This window comes from Erinaceus europaeus, chromosome 14 (assembly GCF_950295315.1).
Source record: "Erinaceus europaeus chromosome 14, mEriEur2.1, whole genome shotgun sequence".
NCBI lineage: Eukaryota > Metazoa > Chordata > Mammalia > Eulipotyphla > Erinaceidae > Erinaceus > Erinaceus europaeus.
In genome coordinates, this window is record NC_080175.1 from 29,692,080 (window position 1) to 29,713,468 (window position 21,389).

General features: G+C 56.3%; 2 protein-coding genes across 2 annotated transcripts; one reads left to right on the forward strand and one right to left on the reverse strand.

The window, feature by feature from the left end:
* Positions 1 to 2,732: 2,732 nt before the first annotated feature.
* On the reverse strand, positions 2,733 to 8,341 carry LOC132532643 (palmitoleoyl-protein carboxylesterase NOTUM-like). The gene is made up of 11 exons (XM_060170959.1): positions 8,006 to 8,341; positions 7,020 to 7,072; positions 6,817 to 6,912; positions 6,363 to 6,423; positions 6,158 to 6,216; positions 5,747 to 5,849; positions 5,041 to 5,232; positions 4,760 to 4,860; positions 4,262 to 4,409; positions 3,392 to 3,439; positions 2,733 to 3,194 (listed from the first exon to the last, which is right to left on the reverse strand). Exons 1-11 carry the CDS (start codon positions 8,323 to 8,325, stop codon positions 2,939 to 2,941), a joined length of 1,437 nt encoding a protein of 478 aa, XP_060026942.1. The 5' UTR covers positions 8,326 to 8,341; the 3' UTR covers positions 2,733 to 2,938.
* Positions 8,342 to 15,194: 6,853 nt separating this feature from the next.
* Positions 15,195 to 20,800, forward strand: LOC132532644 (palmitoleoyl-protein carboxylesterase NOTUM-like). The gene is made up of 11 exons (XM_060170960.1): positions 15,195 to 15,530; positions 16,464 to 16,516; positions 16,624 to 16,719; positions 17,114 to 17,174; positions 17,321 to 17,379; positions 17,688 to 17,790; positions 18,305 to 18,496; positions 18,677 to 18,777; positions 19,128 to 19,275; positions 20,094 to 20,141; positions 20,339 to 20,800. The coding sequence occupies exons 1-11, from the start codon at positions 15,211 to 15,213 to the stop codon at positions 20,592 to 20,594; spliced, it is 1,437 nt and encodes a 478-aa protein (XP_060026943.1). The 5' UTR covers positions 15,195 to 15,210; the 3' UTR covers positions 20,595 to 20,800.
* Positions 20,801 to 21,389: the final 589 nt, after the last annotated feature.

Consider the following 21,389-nt stretch of genomic DNA (forward strand, 5'->3'; position numbering starts at 1 on the left):
GAGTAAAACACTGTATGTGTGGATGTCTGCTGTGGATTTGCCTCAAAATATGCAAGGATTATTGTGAAATTACTTTTAAATGTTCACTGTACAAGTTATACATGTGCTTAAAACACTTATAGTGAGGGGCTGGGCAGTAGTGCAGAACATGGCACAAAGCACAAGGACCAGTATAAGGATCCAGATTCAAGCCCCCAGCTCCCCACCTGCAGAGCGGTCACCTCGCAAGTAGAGAAGCAGGTCTGCAGGAGTCTATCTTTCTCATACCCCCTCTGCCTTCCACTCCTCTCTCAATTTCTTTCTGTCCTATCCAACAACAACAACAACAGCTATGACAATAATAACAACTACAACAAGCACAACAACAAGGGCAACACAATGGGAAAATGGCCTCCAGCAGTGTAGGCACCGAGCTCCAGCAATAACCCTGGAGGCATATACATATATATATATATAGTGTGTGTGTGTGTGTGTGTGTGTGTATGTGTGTGTGTGAAAATTTCTCTACTCTCCTGGGGATTTGAACCTCTTGCCTCTAGCTTGTCAGGAAACACCTCTCCCACCAGGCCACTCCGCTAGCACTGCAGGCAGCTGCTAACTCTCTATCAGTTGCTTTCTAACAGATGAGAGAGAGAGCTGGGAAGGCAGTGCCACCCTTAATCAAATACTGACTGAGAGGCCAGTCTATGTCTCCATTATGATTCTGTGTCAGGAGCTCCTGCTCTCATCACACAACATCCATCACAGTGACTATAAGCTCAGGTTACTCCGTACTGTGTGCTTTGATTCCTTGAAAAATACCATTTAGAGCTTCTGAAACAGACTTTTGATTATATTAAGAAGACATCTACCTTCGAAATGTAAAAAAAAAAAAAAAAGCACAGTGCATATATATATTTGACCATGCCATTTTGAATTATTTATAAAGAATAGATCCTTTAAATTCTTCAATATTGGGGGTCCAGTTGGTGGTACACCTTGTTAAGTGCGCACATTACAGTGTGTAGGGACCTGGGTTCAAGCCCCGAGTCCCCACCTGTAGGGGGAAACCTTCATGAGTGGTGAAGCAGAGCTACAGGTGTCTCTCTGTCTCTTTCAATTTTTGTCTCCCGATCTCTCTCAATTTCCCTCTGTTCTAGCAAATAAAAATAAAGTTAAAAATAATAATTATAAAATAATAATAATAAATACCCATGGAGCTAGGAAGATAGCATAATGGTTATGCAAACAACTTTCATGCCTGAAGCCTAAGGTCCCAAGTTCAATTCCCCACATCACTATAAGTTGAGGAGTGCTCTGGTAAAATAGATTTTAAAAATCCTTTAACAAGAAAAGGGGGAGGGGAGTTAACACAGCATAATGGTTTAGCAAACAGACTCTCATGCCTGAGGCTCCAAAGTCCCAGGTTTAATCCAATACACTACTGGCATTCGGGGTGGGGGGATGCAGATGAGGGGAGGGAGCAGGAAATAATGGAAAAGAGTGTGTGGGGATAAGATAGCATAATGGCTATGCAAACAGACAATCATTCCTGAGACTAACAAGGCCCCAGGTTCAATTCCCTGCATCACCATAAGCCAGAACTGAGCAAGGCTCTGGAAGAAGATAAAAAAGAAGCTAGGTGGAAGAAAAGTTAAATACCTGTGGAAAGAAGCTAATGAACACTTGATCTGGACTATCTGGGGACACAGCCTTTTACTAAATCTGTGTGTAGGAATTCACTTCATGTGGAGGCTGGAATAGTGGTGGGCATGCCAGAGGTTATTATATGAAGGGACTGACTCTTTGGAAAAGCAAGTGAGTTCATCTCTTGGGGGACAGGCGTTGAGGGGGGGTCAGATTGTTGACATGTCTTGACCAAAGATGCTGAGCAGTCTCCTGAATCATTGACTGCATTCTGGCTCCTTCATGTGGTTAAATAGTGAATAGCACCCTTTAAAGTTATTCGGGATTTTTTGTTTGTATTTGGGTGTTTTTTTTCTTTGTTGTTGTTGTTGTTTGTTTGTTTTTTCCATTTGATTTTATAAGACATTGAGAAATTAAGGGGGAAGACAACAACAACAAGACAACAAATAACCCCATCCAAAAATGGGGGGAGGACTCGGACAGAATATTCACCACAGAAGAGATCCAAAAGGCTGAGAAACACATGAAAAAATGCTCCAAGTCTCTGATTGTCAGAGAAATGCAAATAAAGACAACAATGAGATACCACTTCACTCCTGTGAGAATGGCATACATCAGAAAAGGTAACAGCAGCAAATGCTGGAGAGGGTGTAAGGTCAAAGGAACCCTCCTACACTGCTGGTGGGAATGTCAATTGGCCCAGCCTCTGTGGAGAATAGTCTGGAGAACTCTCAGAAGGCTAGAAATGGACCTACCCTATGATCCTGCAATTCCTCTCCTGGGGATATATCCTAAGGAACCCAACACACCCATCAGATAAACACACCTGTAGAGGAGCCTCTTGTGTTGTCTTTTTCCCCCCCATTATTTAAAAAGCAAATATGTTACAAAACATTATCATTTGTTATGTAATTCATCATATATTTCTTGTTTATTTTTTTAAATTAATGTAATAAAAATTCACTTTATAAAATAATACAAAAGGCAAGGTGAGCGTAGGAATTCAGTGCTTCTGGCTCCCCAGGGAGGGTTGGGCGGCACCCCACACACCCCCACCCCACCCCCATCGTACTGGGGTCTCAGGGACTCAGAATCTTGGGTTCTGCCTGAGGCCACAGTCTGGCTGGGCCTCTCTTAGGCAGTGAGTGAGCTGCAGCAAAGGCTGCTGGGAGAAGGAGTTTGGTTGCAGTGCTGTAGTGCTGGGCCTGGTGTCCTGGTATGGTCAGGAGCAGCTGGACTGGTGTCTTTCTCAGGGAGGCCCCTAGTTCCCACTGCTCAGCATCCCCAGTAGCTTGCTGGGCTCCAGGCCCTGTTACTGGGCCACGCTTGGCACATCAAAGCCCATGCGCCTCAGGAACTGGGCCACGTTCACCTCCTGCCCTGTGAACTGGTTGCGGATGGTGGGGCAGGTGGGGTTGCAGTGAGGCCAGGGGCAGCTATCCACCAGGTGGATGGGGCAGCCTTTCAGGGGGGCTTTGCTGGCATTATGGCTCCCATGCAGGCTCCTGTCCCAGCAGTGCAGCGCCTGGGGTAGGGACGTCCCGTTCACCTGGACTTCTGTCCACTGGCTGCAGACAGAAAACCAGCAGGAGTCAAAGTTCAGGCAGGGTGCAGCCAGAGATGGCCTGAGCTAACTGAGTAAATGGCTTCAGCAGCTTTAGAAAGGTCAAGTGGGTGGGCAGCCTGAGGTCTGGGATGGGGGTATTTGGGCATCTCGTGTGAGGAATGATGAGGGATGATGTCCTAGAGACCCGGGAACACTGACCTTCGGATGATGACCTCATGTGAGAAGCAGGCAGGGGCAAAGCTGGCCCTGGAAGGAAGGAGAGGGATACCCATGAGTCAGTCCCAGTCCCACAGTCCACCTCGGCCTGCCCCCACCCCTCCCTTGGGGGCCAGGCCTCCACCTGCCTCTCAGTCCCTTCCTGTCACCGGGTTTCATCCCCAGCAGCACACATGTCTCTACCACCCTCCTCCCTTCTGCCTCCAGACCTTATTTATTTATTTATTTATTTATTTATTATTTATAGAATCAGAACACCACTCAACCCTGGCATAAGGTGGTGCTGGGGATTAAACCAGTAGCTTTGGGGGCCTCAGACACACAAGGTCTGTGCTCTAAGAGGCTGAGCAGTCTCCTCAGCCCTGTAGTTTGCTTTACAGGGAAGTTTCAGGTTCTTAGCAAAATTGAAGTATAACCCCTGTCCCCACAGATGGGACACTGGTCACAGGGTGACCTGCACATGACACATGTTGTCCAGAGTGCACCAGGGACATGAGAGTCTCACTGTTTCCCCTTCTATCAGTTTGGACAAATAGCAATCAGAACAGTCCCGCGCCCCTAGGATCCCTGTTCATCCCTCCTCCCCAAATCCCTGGAATCCCCCAGATCTGTTTCCACAGCTCTGTCTTTTGCAGAATGTCCTGTCGTTGGGACCATGCAGTGTGTGGCCTTCCCAGATGGGAATCCTCTTTATTCTGGCTGCTTTTCAGTGCTGCACAGTTTCCCTTGATGTGGGGGAGATCAGTGTACTCCCACCCATGGCAGGCTCCTGGCTGCTCCCCTTTCTAAGTCCCCTTTAGGCGAAGTGCTCCCCACCATGTTGAGAAGGGTGCGAGGTTCCCCACAACTCACGACACATTCTGGAGTGTGTGTCTCAACTCTCCGGCTAGGTTCTGGACATAGAGCCTCTGGTCCTCCTGCACTGGCTGGCCAGTGAGGTACGCGTTATCCACTATCAACTGGGCCTGGTCGAACAGCCACTGCACCACGAACAGCGGGCCTGGGGAGAGCAGGGGCTTGGTCCCTGAGGTGTCCACCCTTTCTGAGAGGTACTCTGCCCTCCACCCCCCCCCCCAGCTGGCCTGGCCCCCACAAGCCACACTCTGGCCTAGATCACAGGGACCTGAAAGCTCCCTAGAGTTTGGGGCTGGGAGGGGGTGGTGGGGTCCTACAACAGCGGGCCCTAGGGTGCAGCTCCAGGGGGTGCAGGGCTCCCTAGCGCCCCAGTGAGGCAAACAGAGCTAGTCACCCTGCTCCGGTGGACACGGACCTAAGCCGACCTCTGAGGGACTGTCTTGGGTAATGGATGTTGGAGGGGTGCAAAAAGGCGGACCCCACAGCCCCACTCACTGCTCACTGTTGGGTAGACTTTGTAGCCGAAGAAACAGTTCCATTCCTCGCCTTCCTTGAACTGACGCCGGCAGGGCTCTGGGACCAGCCCGTTCCAGTACCTGGGTCACAGGCTGCAGGTCAGGCGGCGCCCCAGGCCACACAGCAGAGCGGGCACGCCCACCCAACTCAGGTCCCGCCCACTCGGCGCAGATGCCGGCGCAGACCACGCCCAGTCCGCTTAAGCCCCGCCCAACCAACAACAAGTAGGGCTCAGTCCACAATAGGTCCCGCCCACGCACTTGATTCCCCGGCGGATGACCTCCGTGGGCGCGCAGGTGAGAGTGTCGACGCAGTCGGTGTGGCGATACTGCTTGTTATCCAGGAACCAGCCCGAGTCGACCAAACCCCGCACCTGGATGGCCGGGTAGCCCAGCTCCTCCAGCTGCTTGGCCACCCGGTCCACATTGAGCAGCACGCCAGTGCCTCCCGCGCTGTGGGGAGACAGGGTGTGAGGCTGGGGTGGGGACGCGAGGCGGGGTGACTGGGAGAGGAGAGCTCCCCACATCCACAGTCCTGTACAACGCAGAGAGGGGGCTGCAGAGCAGGGGCCCAGGCCAACTGGTCTTTCCCTCCATACCTCCTTCTCTTCCTCTCTCTGGCTCTCTGCCTCAGTTTCCCTATAGACAGTTGAGATGAATGGGTGGCCCAGGTGTCTTGAGCTCCCCACTTGTTGGGTTGCCAGGCCTTGGAGAAGGAACCCTGGTCCCCATGCAACCCACAACCAACTTCCTGGGTCACAAATCAGGCCTTCCTTCTATCACATTATCTGGGGGGATCCTCTGAAGTGAAATCACCAGCTGCCCAGGAATGCCCATTCTCTTGCACCTACCCCAGCTAGGCAGTGTCACACCCCTGGGGCCTGTAGGGCCCCAGCTCCCCTTCCCTTCTACCCAGTGTCTACCCCCTAGCCTGCTTCTGTGTCCTCCCACCCCCTGCCAAGCTCACCTACTTCCTGCCAGCAGCAGCACCTTGCCCCCTGCCAACCCCCTGTCCAGGAGCTCCCGAACCACCTCCTGGATGATGAGGGTACCCATGAAGGCATAATCATCTGTGGGGAGAAAGAAGGCGGCTGCCGGTGGACTGGGCAGGGCAGGCCCACAGCCAGCCCTGGAGCAGGGAGCCCTGGAGCCAGCTCTCACTGAGGGCATCTGGAGGTGGGGGGGGGGTGGTGGCACTAGCGACAGCCAAGAAGGAGGTGGCTGATGCATACCAGGCCACACTGAGACCCCACCCAGGGAGCTTGGAGGAGTGAGGGGACCTCCCCCTCCCTCAGGGTCAGCCTGTCAAGGGATGGAGGGGGTGTAGAGACTGGAGGTCTTTATCTTCCCAGGAGCCCTGCCTGGCCCAGGCACTCACTCTTTTTAGTCTTGGGGGAAGCGCCACTCCATACATCACTGGAGCAGTAGGGGATGAAACTGCAGCAGAAGGACAGAGAGACACAGGTACAGTGTGAGCTGCTGCCCCCCTCCCTGGGAGGAAGGAAGCCCTCCCCAAGAACCTTCTCCCAGAAGTGACCCCCAAAAGGAAGAGCCTTTAAGAATATCCCCCCTCTAATGCTTACACCATGTTGGCATTCCACCAGTGGGGGTTCTCCTCTGGAAGGGAGGACAGAATCCCGGTGCCTGTGGGGGGACACAGGTGATGGGGCTGCTTGCTGGGCGTGTGTGCGTGTGTGTTTGTGGGGGGGGGGGTGGCCACCCGAGAGCACATGTGTCTCTGTGTGCAGGGATTTCTCTACAGCCCGGTGTGGCTCCAGCAATGGAGGCAGCCAAAAGCACGTAGGGATGGACACATGAAGTCACCATGCTCAAGATGCCCAAGCTGTGACAGCTAGGTGAACCCTGGGAGGTTGGGATAAGAGTGCCAGGCCCATGGATGGGTGGCCTCTGGGAAGTTCAAGAACTGGGCTGGGCAGAAGGACGCTGAGCAGCTTCCAGGATTGGGGATGGAGAGTCCCAAGAGGTCTGCCCCTGGCCCAGGTGGGTCTGTCTCCCCCGCCCACCCCGTCTGTTCACCTATGCGGGTGCGCGGCCAGTCCTTGGAGCTCATGAGGTGCGGCGTTGCGCTGTGTCTCAACTCGCAGGTGTCGCGGTTGAAGCAGTACCAGCCTCCTGTACAGACAGTCCTGTGCTTAGGCCTGGCGGCCTGCAGAGTCCGCCCTCCCGCGGTTCGGCCTGGGGAGGTGGTGGGCAGGGGCGGGGGCGGGGATGGGACGAACCTTCCAAAAAGATCAGCCAACGTCCACTGCCTTTGGACTCCTTCAGGTAGTAGCTGTAAGGGCGCGGGGCGGCGCGGCGTCAGCGGGGTTCAGGGTCGCCCCCATCCCACCCAGAGCCTTCACTCGGGTGTGGAGGGGGTAGGGGGCCCCCGGCGGGGAGGGGGCATCATTCCGCCTGTCACCTCACGCGTGTGGCCACACGAGGGCGCCAGCGGACGGGCAGCGCGTCTGTCCCAGCGAGAGGGCACAACCCCGGGAGGGGGCGCTCGAAGGGCGGGGAAGGGCGCGAGGGGCTGCGTGGTCCGTGGAAAATCCCCACGGGCCGCATGGCCCGAGACCCCCCATGACCTCCACGCGGGCAGCCAGTCGGGGGTCCCCGGCTCCGGGGGGGGGGGCTTGGCGCTCGGAGAATAGCAGGACCCGGGTAAATGTGGGGGCGTGCGGGGACGCACAGAGCAGGGTTGGACCTGCCCACCGAGGTCTGAAGAGTGTCCTCAGGCTGTGCAGTCACCTAGGGCCTCAGCTACCCATCCTTCCCAGCCTGCATCCCCGACAGATGGAGGGCACTGTGCCACCTGAGCCTCCTCTCCGCTCCACCCCTCTCTCCTGGTCAGGCAGCAGGGCAGTAGCGGCTACAGGGAACTGCAGTGTGTGTATATGGGAAGGGGGGTCCCACAAGACTCCACGCCCCCCTCGCCTCACCCCCTCCTGCTGGGGTCAGGGTCACTCACCCAGGGACCGAAGGCCATGAGCAGGCTGCGCATCAGTGACCATGGGGTCAGTCCCAGGGCCAAATGGGGACCAGCTCTTCTAGCGCCGCCCCGTCTACCTTGGGGTGCCAGTATTCCCCGCCCCCCTCCGCCCCCAGACCGAAGGGACTCCTTTCTGCTAGGGCGTGAGCCACCCGGGCCAGCCAGAGAGGGTGCGGACGCCCCGCAGCCCGAGGGGCCGGCCGGGAACCTGGAGGGGGCGCGCCAGGGCCTTACCCTGCGGGGCTGCCATCGTTACAGGTGACCGACTTGTTGAGCAGGAGATGCAGGTGCAGATCTTCGCTGGGCTGCTGTGAGGCGCAGGGGTACAGGGCTTGCGCCAGGCTCTGAATCTGCTCCATGAAGCTCTCCATGTTGCCTTCCAAGGCCGTAAGGTCCAGAGGGAAGCTCTCCACCGCTTGCCTGTCGTCCGCCACCCGCTCTGCCCACGGCCGGTGCGGCTGCTGGCCTAGGCGCTGCCAGGTCATCTGGGCTTCGCAGTCCCCAGCCCAGTACAGCAAGCCCAGCAGCAGCAACGCACGCACTTCAGGACCCATGGCCGCAGCGCTTGCACCCGTGGCCACCTGCGGAGAGTGAGCAAGCAGTGAGGTGGTGGCAGGCCCCTGGGAGCCCGAGGTCCAGGGCAGTGGTGGGGGGTGCGGGGGGAGGCGCTTGCCCGCTGAGGCCATGGAGCCTGCTGGGGGACGCGCGGGCGGTGGGACATCGAGGCTCTACCCTGGTGCCTTTGGCCTGGGCTGCTGAGCAGGGCGCAGGGGCGGCCCGGCTGGTGCGCTGCCTCCCGCCCTTGCCAGTGAGTCGCTGGGACCCAGCCTGGGCGGTGCTCTCAGGGGACCAGGGGAGCCTGGGTGCCCGCGCTTTAGATGTGCCACCACCGCCGCTGCTGCCCGGGCTGGCAGAGGGGGAGGGGGCCGCGCTCGCTCTTTTCTTGGCCTAGGCATCGCCTTTTCTTCCCAAACCATAGGCCTGACAGAGGGGCCTGGATTATTCCCCATGGCAGCAGGAGGCGCTCCCAGCCTGGCTCCATGGGGGGCAGCACAGCCCGAAGGCCCCCACCACTTCATTCACAGTGGTCAGCTTCGCACCGCCCACCCTGTCTCCCAAGCTGCTTGCAGGGTCGTGGGGGGAGGGGGGGCGGGTGGCTCCCCTTGTGTGTGGCCACCCCGGGGTGCGTGCGCTCACCTGAGCCCCTGGCCCGGTCGCCCAGCACACTGGCTGCCCCTAGCCCAGACCTCACCTTGGTTGGTCTGGGATGCTGTCTCCGGAGTCTCTGCTCTGCGCGCTGGTCCACCCGGCTTGGGAGCACTCCCTCTCTGGTGATGGCCAAGAGACTCTGGGACTTTTATTCAGCGAGGCCCCGGATTAAAGAGATGGTGGACACAGGAATCTGTGCCCAGGGGCCTCCAGGAGGAGCTAACAGGTGTGGCGCAAGGCCCTGGTGCCCTGGGTGACATACGGGAGGTACCGGGCGCCCCAGGCTCTAGAGGGAGCCTTCCAGGACCGCTACAGGAGGCGGACCTGGGGTGACCAGTGGGCCTGCACTTCTGTGGGGTCTTGGACCCTCCCCACAGGGGGCCCGGAGGCGGTAGCTGGCGTGACCCATGCTGAGCACACCCCTCACCCCCTACCCCCTGGGAATTCTCCCTGCCTCTGTGGTGGCTGGGACACGGCCTGGATTTACCTCTCTGCATCTCCTTACCTTCCCAGGCAGCCTCCCCGGGATGGAGCAAGACTTTCTGGTAGAAATCCAAGTGAGGAGAACAGGTGTTTGCCTAATTCTCTACCTGGGAGTCAGGGAGGCAAAGAAAGAAAAATGTTTGCTAACCCTCATCCCCAGAGCACAATCCAGACCTCTTCCTGCCAACCCTTCATGTGTGTCCATGGGCAGCGAGACACCCATTCCAAGTCAGAATGCATGCCTGGCCTTTGGGGACCAGTTCAGACCAAGGACAGGACTTCCAACTCCGTTTCCCTAATTCAGGCAGCCAGGGAGCAATGTCCCCCAGGAAGCCATCTGCCTGGGCTCCTAAGCCCAGTCCTACCGACCTATGTGCAGGGCTGCAGCTTCCCTGCCTCTCTTTGTCCCCTTTGTCCCACTATCCACAGACAGCCCACTGTCCTGCACACATAGCAGGTGACACAGTGGGGCACCCAACTGGGGCCATGGAGCACTGTGGTGCCAAGCAAGGACTTCAGTTTGACCTGGGAGTCACACTGGATTTGGGGGGCTTAAGTAGAGAGGGGGACGCTCCCCCTAGGCGTGAGGGGTGCAAGGGTGGATCTGGTCTGAATGGTTCTTTGCCAATGTCGGGAGAGTCACTCAGAGGTTTAATCAGTTCATGTTTGGAGTCTCTGCTTTACTTCTACAGCTAGTGTTTGTTTTCTTCTTTTGTGTGACGGGAGAACTGCCCAGTTCTGATTTATGGTGGTGCTGAGATTGAACCTGGGAACTTTCATGTTTCAGGCATAAATGTGTTTTTGTATAACCATTATGCTATCATCGCCCTAACTTTTTCTTAATTTTTATTTTTGCAATCCAGGAGATGGCTCAGTGCATTAAGCATTAGACACTCAAACATGAGGTCCCAAGTTCAATTTCCAGCATCACATGTGCCAGAGAGATGCCATGGATCTTTCTCCTCTCTCTAGCTTCCCTAGTGCCTTCCACAAGCCTGGAGCAGGGGACAGTCCCAGATGAAGCTAAACCTAACTATTATTTATTTCCCTTTTTTTTTTAACCAGAGCACTGCTCAGCTCTGGTTTATGGTAGTGCAGGGGATTGAACCTGGGACTTTGGAGCCTCAGGCATGAGAGTCTCTTTGCATAACCATTATGTTATCTACCCCTGTCATTTATTATTATTATTATTATTTTTATTTATTTACCAAAGCACTGCTCAGCTCTGGCTTATGGTGGTGTGGGGGATTGAACCTGGGACTCTGTAGTCTCAGGCATGAGAGTCTATGATTATTATCTTAAAATTATTTATTTGTTAGTGAAAGAGAGAACTGAGACTGGGTGGTGGCACACCTTGTTGAATGCACGTTACAATGCTCAAGGACCCAGGTATGAGCCCCAGCCCCCCCCTCATAAGTAAATAAATCTAAAATGGAAAATAAAAGTAGGGCCAGTAAAATCACTAGCTTTGATAGTGAGCAGCTTTGCCATAATTGCAACCTAGGTTCAAGCCAGGCCCCCACTACATTGAAGGAAACTTCAGTGCTGTGGGTCTATTTCATTCTCTGCCTCTATCTTAAATAATAATTAATAGGGTGGGTGGGGAGAATACAGGTCCAAGAAGGATGACAAAGGACATAGTGGGGGTTGCATTGTTATATGGGAAACTGGGGAATATTATGCATGTACAAACTATTGTATTTACTGTTGAATGTAAAACATTAATTCCCCAATAAGGAAATTTAAAAATAAAAATAAAAATAACTGAATGAAATAATAATAATTAATAAATAATTAGAAATAAATATTTATTTATATACTTAATGAGGGAGAAGTAAGGGAAAAGGCCAGATCAATGCTCTACCATAAACCACAACAAGGTCTCAAGAATGCAAGTCCTGCACTATGCATCCCACAGAGGCGCCTTCCTCACAGCCACTAGCATGGAGTAAACCTAACCACAGACTCTTTTTCGTTGTGTGTGTGGACCCATCACAGTCCAGCAAAGCCCAGGGCCAGGTTTCAGAACAAACCAGCCCTCACCCCCCACAGCCCCCCACTCCTGCAAAGGCGGGGGCTAGCTGACAACCTTTTGCGCTCTCATGCATAGGCTCCTATAATCCCACAGCTGCACTCTGATGGAGGGACGGTCACTGCCCTGCTTAAAAGGGGAGGAAGTGGAGGCCTGGGAAGAGGTCACAGACCTTTCCCAGGATCTCCCTGCCAGGAAGTGACTTGGAGCCAGGGCCACCATACTGTCCAGCTGTAAGCCAGCATGGCCTGCCTAGACTTGGACAAGGGACACCAGGAGGAGGAACAAAAGTGCTGGCTAGCTTCCCCAGAGCCTTCCACCAGACTGGGGCAGGGGACAGCCCCAGATGGGACCTGTGTTTGAAGCTAAGCCTGACTATTATTATTATTATTATTATTATTATTATTAATTTATCTATATATTTACCAAAGCACTGCTCAGCTCTAGCTTATGGTGGTGTGCGGGACTGAACCTGGGACTTTGGAGTCTCAGGCATGAGTGTCCATTGTTATTATCTTAAAATTATTTATTTGTTATTGAAACACAGAACTGAGACTGGGTGGTGGCGCACCTGGCTGAATGCACATGTTACAATGCACAAGGACCCAGGTATGAGGCCCGGTCCCTAGCTGCAGGGGGTAAGCTTTGTGAGTGATAAGGCAGTGCTGCAGGTGTCTCTCTGTCTGTTTCCTCTCTATCATCCCCTACCTTCTCAATTTCTAGCTGTCTCTATCCAATAAATAAATAAAGATAATAGAAAAAAAGAAATTATGTATTTTTAAAAATATCTTTATTTTCCCTTTTCTTGCCCTGGTTTTTATTGTTGTTGTAGTTATTATTGTTGTTGTTATTGATGTCATCATTGTTGGATAGGACAGAGAGAAATAGAGAGAGGAGGGTAAGACAGAGAGGGGGAGAGAAAGACACCTGCAGACCTACTTTACTGCCTGAGAAGTGACTCCCCTGCAGGTGGGGAGCTGGAGGCTTGAACCGGTCAAACACCTTACACCGGTCAAACAGATGCTCATGCCTGAGGCTCCAAAGTCCCAGGTTCAATCCCCTGCACCACCATAAGCCAGTGCTGAGCAGTGCTCTGGTTAAAAAAATAAATAAATCTTAAAAAAAAAAAAAAAGAAAGAGAACTAGAGCATCCTTTAGGCACATGGGAAACAGGAGGTTGAACTTTGGACCTCATATTTGAGAATCCAAGACATCTTCCTTCATCCACTGTGTCACTTCCTGCACCCCAAAATATGTTTTCTTTTGTTTGTTAGTAGAGGCAGAGGCCAGTAGAGATAGCATAATGGTTATGGGAAAGATTTCCATGCCCGAGGCACCAGAGTCCCAGCTTCAATCCCCCTACACCACCATAAGCCACAGCTGAGCAGTGCTTTCAAAAAAGGAAAAGACACACAATGATCTTGGGTCCAGACTCTCAGAGGGTGAAAGATTAGGAAAGCTATCAGGGGAGGGGATGAGATACGGAGGTCTGGTGGTGAGAACTGTGCGAAGTTGCGAAGTTGTACCCCTCTTATATTATGGTTTTGTCAATGTTTCCTTTTTATAAATAAAAAATTTTTTAAAGGAAAAAAGAAAAAATGAGAGAGAGAAGCAGACAGAGAGAGAGAGAGAGAGACAGAGAGACCACAGCCCCAGAGCATCCTTTAGCACAGTGAGAGCCATGTTTGAAATGTGTTGCCCACATGAGAAAGCAGTGCACTATCCAAGTGAGCTATTTCACAGGCCCAAGGCTTACTTATTAATGAAATGTGGGGAGAGAAAGAACCAGGGCATCACTCTGGCAGATGTGATATCAGGGATCAAACTCAGGACCTCATACTTGAAAACCTAGCACTTTGTCCACTAAGCCACACTAAGCATGACCTTTGAATTGACTCAACAATGGGACAGGTGTGGGGGGGCTGCAGTATGGATTTCCACATGCTGGGAGCTCATCCCTGGCTCTACTGCTGGCTCCTCCAAGCCTCAGTTGTCTTCATCAGGAAAATGGGAGGACCTGAGGAGGATCTGGACCATGACACACTGGCAGCACCTGGCACGCCTCAAATGCTTGGCACCACAGTGCTCCATGGCCCCAGTTGGGTGCCCCACTGTGTCACCTGCTATGTGTGCAGGACAGTGGGCTGTCTGTGGATAGTGGGACAAAGGGGACAAAGAGAGGCAGGGAAGCTGCAGCCCTGCACATAGGTCGGTAGGACTGGGCTTAGGAGCCCAGGCAGATGGCTTCCTGGGGGACATTGCTCCCTGGCTGCCTGAATTAGGGAAACGGAGTTGGAAGTCCTGTCCTTGGTCTGAACTGGTCCCCAAAGGCCAGGCATGCATTCTGACTTGGAATGGGTGTCTCGCTGCCCATGGACACACATGAAGGGTTGGCAGGAAGAGGTCTGGATTGTGCTCTGGGGATGAGGGTTAGCAAACATTTTTCTTTCTTTGCCTCCCTGACTCCCAGGTAGAGAATTAGGCAAACACCTGTTCTCCTCACTTGGATTTCTACCAGAAAGTCTTGCTCCATCCCGGGGAGGCTGCCTGGGAAGGTAAGGAGATGCAGAGAGGTAAATCCAGGCCGTGTCCCAGCCACCACAGAGGCAGGGAGAATTCCCAGGGGGTAGGGGGTGAGGGGTGTGCTCAGCATGGGTCACGCCAGCTACCGCCTCCGGGCCCCCTGTGGGGAGGGTCCAAGACCCCACAGAAGTGCAGGCCCACTGGTCACCCCAGGTCCGCCTCCTGTAGCGGTCCTGGAAGGCTCCCTCTAGAGCCTGGGGCGCCCGGTACCTCCCGTATGTCACCCAGGGCACCAGGGCCTTGCGCCACACCTGTTAGCTCCTCCTGGAGGCCCCTGGGCACAGATTCCTGTGTCCACCATCTCTTTAATCCGGGGCCTCGCTGAATAAAAGTCCCAGAGTCTCTTGGCCATCACCAGAGAGGGAGTGCTCCCAAGCCGGGTGGACCAGCGCGCAGAGCAGAGACTCCGGAGACAGCATCCCAGACCAACCAAGGTGAGGTCTGGGCTAGGGGCAGCCAGTGTGCTGGGCGACCGGGCCAGGGGCTCAGGTGAGCGCACGCACCCCGGGGTGGCCACACACAAGGGGAGCCACCCGCCCCCCCTCCCCCCACGACCCTGCAAGCAGCTTGGGAGACAGGGTGGGCGGTGCGAAGCTGACCACTGTGAATGAAGTGGTGGGGGCCTTCGGGCTGTGCTGCCCCCCATGGAGCCAGGCTGGGAGCGCCTCCTGCTGCCATGGGGAATAATCCAGGCCCCTCTGTCAGGCCTATGGTTTGGGAAGAAAAGGCGATGCCTAGGCCAAGAAAAGAGCGAGCGCGGCCCCCTCCCCCTCTGCCAGCCCGGGCAGCAGCGGCGGTGGTGGCACATCTAAAGCGCGGGCACCCAGGCTCCCCTGGTCCCCTGAGAGCACCGCCCAGGCTGGGTCCCAGCGACTCACTGGCAAGGGCGGGAGGCAGCGCACCAGCCGGGCCGCCCCTGCGCCCTGCTCAGCAGCCCAGGCCAAAGGCACCAGGGTAGAGCCTCGATGTCCCACCGCCCGCGCGTCCCCCAGCAGGCTCCATGGCCTCAGCGGGCAAGCGCCTCCCCCCGCACCCCCCACCACTGCCCTGGACCTCGGGCTCCCAGGGGCCTGCCACCACCTCACTGCTTGCTCACTCTCCGCAGGTGGCCACGGGTGCAAGCGCTGCGGCCATGGGTCCTGAAGTGCGTGCGTTGCTGCTGCTGGGCTTGCTGTACTGGGCTGGGGACTGCGAAGCCCAGATGACCTGGCAGCGCCTAGGCCAGCAGCCGCACCGGCCGTGGGCAGAGCGGGTGGCGGACGACAGGCAAGCGGTGGAGAGCTTCCCTCTGGACCTTACGGCCTTGGAAGGCAACATGGAGAGCTTCATGGAGCAGATTCAGAGCCTGGCGCAAGCCCTGTACCCCTGCGCCTCACAGCAGCCCAGCGAAGATCTGCACCTGCATCTCCTGCTCAACAAGTCGGTCACCTGTAACGATGGCAGCCCCGCAGGGTAAGGCCCTGGCGCGCCCCCTCCAGGTTCCCGGCCGGCCCCTCGGGCTGCGGGGCGTCCGCACCCTCTCTGGCTGGCCCGGGTGGCTCACGCCCTAGCAGAAAGGAGTCCCTTCGGTCTGGGGGCGGAGGGGGGCGGGGAATACTGGCACCCCAAGGTAGACGGGGCGGCGCTAGAAGAGCTGGTCCCCATTTGGCCCTGGGACTGACCCCATGGTCACTGATGCGCAGCCTGCTCATGGCCTTCGGTCCCTGGGTGAGTGACCCTGACCCCAGCAGGAGGGGGTGAGGCGAGGGGGGCGTGGAGTCTTGTGGGACCCCCCTTCCCATATACACACACTGCAGTTCCCTGTAGCCGCTACTGCCCTGCTGCCTGACCAGGAGAGAGGGGTGGAGCGGAGAGGAGGCTCAGGTGGCACAGTGCCCTCCATCTGTCGGGGATGCAGGCTGGGAAGGATGGGTAGCTGAGGCCCTAGGTGACTGCACAGCCTGAGGACACTCTTCAGACCTCGGTGGGCAGGTCCAACCCTGCTCTGTGCGTCCCCGCACGCCCCCACATTTACCCGGGTCCTGCTATTCTCCGAGCGCCAAGCCCCCCCCCCCGGAGCCGGGGACCCCCGACTGGCTGCCCGCGTGGAGGTCATGGGGGGTCTCGGGCCATGCGGCCCGTGGGGATTTTCCACGGACCACGCAGCCCCTCGCGCCCTTCCCCGCCCTTCGAGCGCCCCCTCCCGGGGTTGTGCCCTCTCGCTGGGACAGACGCGCTGCCCGTCCGCTGGCGCCCTCGTGTGGCCACACGCGTGAGGTGACAGGCGGAATGATGCCCCCTCCCCGCCGGGGGCCCCCTACCCCCTCCACACCCGAGTGAAGGCTCTGGGTGGGATGGGGGCGACCCTGAACCCCGCTGACGCCGCGCCGCCCCGCGCCCTTACAGCTACTACCTGAAGGAGTCCAAAGGCAGTGGACGTTGGCTGATCTTTTTGGAAGGTTCGTCCCATCCCCGCCCCCGCCCCTGCCCACCACCTCCCCAGGCCGAACCGCGGGAGGGCGGACTCTGCAGGCCGCCAGGCCTAAGCACAGGACTGTCTGTACAGGAGGCTGGTACTGCTTCAACCGCGACACCTGCGAGTTGAGACACAGCGCAACGCCGCACCTCATGAGCTCCAAGGACTGGCCGCGCACCCGCATAGGTGAACAGACGGGGTGGGCGGGGGAGACAGACCCACCTGGGCCAGGGGCAGACCTCTTGGGACTCTCCATCCCCAATCCTGGAAGCTGCTCAGCGTCCTTCTGCCCAGCCCAGTTCTTGAACTTCCCAGAGGCCACCCATCCATGGGCCTGGCACTCTTATCCCAACCTCCCAGGGTTCACCTAGCTGTCACAGCTTGGGCATCTTGAGCATGGTGACTTCATGTGTCCATCCCTACGTGCTTTTGGCTGCCTCCATTGCTGGAGCCACACCGGGCTGTAGAGAAATCCCTGCACACAGAGACACATGTGCTCTCGGGTGGCCACCCCCCCCCCCCACAAACACACACGCACACACGCCCAGCAAGCAGCCCCATCACCTGTGTCCCCCCACAGGCACCGGGATTCTGTCCTCCCTTCCAGAGGAGAACCCCCACTGGTGGAATGCCAACATGGTGTAAGCATTAGAGGGGGGATATTCTTAAAGGCTCTTCCTTTTGGGGGTCACTTCTGGGAGAAGGTTCTTGGGGAGGGCTTCCTTCCTCCCAGGGAGGGGGGCAGCAGCTCACACTGTACCTGTGTCTCTCTGTCCTTCTGCTGCAGTTTCATCCCCTACTGCTCCAGTGATGTATGGAGTGGCGCTTCCCCCAAGACTAAAAAGAGTGAGTGCCTGGGCCAGGCAGGGCTCCTGGGAAGATAAAGACCTCCAGTCTCTACACCCCCTCCATCCCTTGACAGGCTGACCCTGAGGGAGGGGGAAGTCCCCTCACTCCTCCAAGCTCCCTGGGTGGGGTCTCAGTGTGGCCTGGTATGCATCAGCCACCTCCTTCTTGGCTGTCGCTAGTGCCACCACCCCCCCCCCACCTCCAGATGCCCTCAGTGAGAGCTGGCTCCAGGGCTCCCTGCTCCAGGGCTGGCTGTGGGCCTGCCCTGCCCAGTCCACCGGCAGCCGCCTTCTTTCTCCCCACAGATGATTATGCCTTCATGGGTACCCTCATCATCCAGGAGGTGGTTCGGGAGCTCCTGGACAGGGGGTTGGCAGGGGGCAAGGTGCTGCTGCTGGCAGGAAGTAGGTGAGCTTGGCAGGGGGTGGGAGGACACAGAAGCAGGCTAGGGGGTAGACACTGGGTAGAAGGGAAGGGGAGCTGGGGCCCTACAGGCCCCAGGGGTGTGACACTGCCTAGCTGGGGTAGGTGCAAGAGAATGGGCATTCCTGGGCAGCTGGTGATTTCACTTCAGAGGATCCCCCCAGATAATGTGATAGAAGGAAGGCCTGATTTGTGACCCAGGAAGTTGGTTGTGGGTTGCATGGGGACCAGGGTTCCTTCTCCAAGGCCTGGCAACCCAACAAGTGGGGAGCTCAAGACACCTGGGCCACCCATTCATCTCAACTGTCTATAGGGAAACTGAGGCAGAGAGCCAGAGAGAGGAAGAGAAGGAGGTATGGAGGGAAAGACCAGTTGGCCTGGGCCCCTGCTCTGCAGCCCCCTCTCTGCGTTGTACAGGACTGTGGATGTGGGGAGCTCTCCTCTCCCAGTCACCCCGCCTCGCGTCCCCACCCCAGCCTCACACCCTGTCTCCCCACAGCGCGGGAGGCACTGGCGTGCTGCTCAATGTGGACCGGGTGGCCAAGCAGCTGGAGGAGCTGGGCTACCCGGCCATCCAGGTGCGGGGTTTGGTCGACTCGGGCTGGTTCCTGGATAACAAGCAGTATCGCCACACCGACTGCGTCGACACTCTCACCTGCGCGCCCACGGAGGTCATCCGCCGGGGAATCAAGTGCGTGGGCGGGACCTATTGTGGACTGAGCCCTACTTGTTGTTGGTTGGGCGGGGCTTAAGCGGACTGGGCGTGGTCTGCGCCGGCATCTGCGCCGAGTGGGCGGGACCTGAGTTGGGTGGGCGTGCCCGCTCTGCTGTGTGGCCTGGGGCGCCGCCTGACCTGCAGCCTGTGACCCAGGTACTGGAACGGGCTGGTCCCAGAGCCCTGCCGGCGTCAGTTCAAGGAAGGCGAGGAATGGAACTGTTTCTTCGGCTACAAAGTCTACCCAACAGTGAGCAGTGAGTGGGGCTGTGGGGTCCGCCTTTTTGCACCCCTCCAACATCCATTACCCAAGACAGTCCCTCAGAGGTCGGCTTAGGTCCGTGTCCACCGGAGCAGGGTGACTAGCTCTGTTTGCCTCACTGGGGCGCTAGGGAGCCCTGCACCCCCTGGAGCTGCACCCTAGGGCCCGCTGTTGTAGGACCCCACCACCCCCTCCCAGCCCCAAACTCTAGGGAGCTTTCAGGTCCCTGTGATCTAGGCCAGAGTGTGGCTTGTGGGGGCCAGGCCAGCTGGGGGGGGGGGTGGAGGGCAGAGTACCTCTCAGAAAGGGTGGACACCTCAGGGACCAAGCCCCTGCTCTCCCCAGGCCCGCTGTTCGTGGTGCAGTGGCTGTTCGACCAGGCCCAGTTGATAGTGGATAACGCGTACCTCACTGGCCAGCCAGTGCAGGAGGACCAGAGGCTCTATGTCCAGAACCTAGCCGGAGAGTTGAGACACACACTCCAGAATGTGTCGTGAGTTGTGGGGAACCTCGCACCCTTCTCAACATGGTGGGGAGCACTTCGCCTAAAGGGGACTTAGAAAGGGGAGCAGCCAGGAGCCTGCCATGGGTGGGAGTACACTGATCTCCCCCACATCAAGGGAAACTGTGCAGCACTGAAAAGCAGCCAGAATAAAGAGGATTCCCATCTGGGAAGGCCACACACTGCATGGTCCCAACGACAGGACATTCTGCAAAAGACAGAGCTGTGGAAACAGATCTGGGGGATTCCAGGGATTTGGGGAGGAGGGATGAACAGGGATCCTAGGGGCGCGGGACTGTTCTGATTGCTATTTGTCCAAACTGATAGAAGGGGAAACAGTGAGACTCTCATGTCCCTGGTGCACTCTGGACAACATGTGTCATGTGCAGGTCACCCTGTGACCAGTGTCCCATCTGTGGGGACAGGGGTTATACTTCAATTTTGCTAAGAACCTGAAACTTCCCTGTAAAGCAAACTACAGGGCTGAGGAGACTGCTCAGCCTCTTAGAGCACAGACCTTGTGTGTCTGAGGCCCCCAAAGCTACTGGTTTAATCCCCAGCACCACCTTATGCCAGGGTTGAGTGGTGTTCTGATTCTATAAATAATAAATAAATAAATAAATAAATAAGGTCTGGAGGCAGAAGGGAGGAGGGTGGTAGAGACATGTGTGCTGCTGGGGATGAAACCCGGTGACAGGAAGGGACTGAGAGGCAGGTGGAGGCCTGGCCCCCAAGGGAGGGGTGGGGGCAGGCCGAGGTGGACTGTGGGACTGGGACTGACTCATGGGTATCCCTCTCCTTCCTTCCAGGGCCAGCTTTGCCCCTGCCTGCTTCTCACATGAGGTCATCATCCGAAGGTCAGTGTTCCCGGGTCTCTAGGACATCATCCCTCATCATTCCTCACACGAGATGCCCAAATACCCCCATCCCAGACCTCAGGCTGCCCACCCACTTGACCTTTCTAAAGCTGCTGAAGCCATTTACTCAGTTAGCTCAGGCCATCTCTGGCTGCACCCTGCCTGAACTTTGACTCCTGCTGGTTTTCTGTCTGCAGCCAGTGGACAGAAGTCCAGGTGAACGGGACGTCCCTACCCCAGGCGCTGCACTGCTGGGACAGGAGCCTGCATGGGAGCCATAATGCCAGCAAAGCCCCCCTGAAAGGCTGCCCCATCCACCTGGTGGATAGCTGCCCCTGGCCTCACTGCAACCCCACCTGCCCCACCATCCGCAACCAGTTCACAGGGCAGGAGGTGAACGTGGCCCAGTTCCTGAGGCGCATGGGCTTTGATGTGCCAAGCGTGGCCCAGTAACAGGGCCTGGAGCCCAGCAAGCTACTGGGGATGCTGAGCAGTGGGAACTAGGGGCCTCCCTGAGAAAGACACCAGTCCAGCTGCTCCTGACCATACCAGGACACCAGGCCCAGCACTACAGCACTGCAACCAAACTCCTTCTCCCAGCAGCCTTTGCTGCAGCTCACTCACTGCCTAAGAGAGGCCCAGCCAGACTGTGGCCTCAGGCAGAACCCAAGATTCTGAGTCCCTGAGACCCCAGTACGATGGGGGTGGGGTGGGGGTGTGTGGGGTGCCGCCCAACCCTCCCTGGGGAGCCAGAAGCACTGAATTCCTACGCTCACCTTGCCTTTTGTATTATTTTATAAAGTGAATTTTTATTACATTAATTTAAAAAAATAAACAAGAAATATATGATGAATTACATAACAAATGATAATGTTTTGTAACATATTTGCTTTTTAAATAATGGGGGGGAAAAAGACAACACAAGAGGCTCCTCTACAGGTGTGTTTATCTGATGGGTGTGTTGGGTTCCTTAGGATATATCCCCAGGAGAGGAATTGCAGGATCATAGGGTAGGTCCATTTCTAGCCTTCTGAGAGTTCTCCAGACTATTCTCCACAGAGGCTGGGCCAATTGACATTCCCACCAGCAGTGTAGGAGGGTTCCTTTGACCTTACACCCTCTCCAGCATTTGCTGCTGTTACCTTTTCTGATGTATGCCATTCTCACAGGAGTGAAGTGGTATCTCATTGTTGTCTTTATTTGCATTTCTCTGACAATCAGAGACTTGGAGCATTTTTTCATGTGTTT

Coding starts and splice junctions, on each gene's coding strand:
- LOC132532643 (XM_060170959.1), bottom strand. CDS start 8,325: ATGGGTCCTGAAGTGCGTGCGTTGCTGCTGCTGGGCTTGCTGTACTGG. Junction 6,913..7,019: donor TTGGCTGATCTTTTTGGAAG/GTTCGTCCCATC, acceptor CTGTCTGTACAG/GAGGCTGGTACTGCTTCAAC. Junction 4,861..5,040: donor GTCATCCGCCGGGGAATCAA/GTGCGTGGGCGG, acceptor CCTGTGACCCAG/GTACTGGAACGGGCTGGTCC.
- LOC132532644 (XM_060170960.1), top strand. CDS start 15,211: ATGGGTCCTGAAGTGCGTGCGTTGCTGCTGCTGGGCTTGCTGTACTGG. Junction 17,380..17,687: donor TTCCCCCAAGACTAAAAAGA/GTGAGTGCCTGG, acceptor TTCTCCCCACAG/ATGATTATGCCTTCATGGGT. Junction 20,142..20,338: donor CATGAGGTCATCATCCGAAG/GTCAGTGTTCCC, acceptor TTCTGTCTGCAG/CCAGTGGACAGAAGTCCAGG.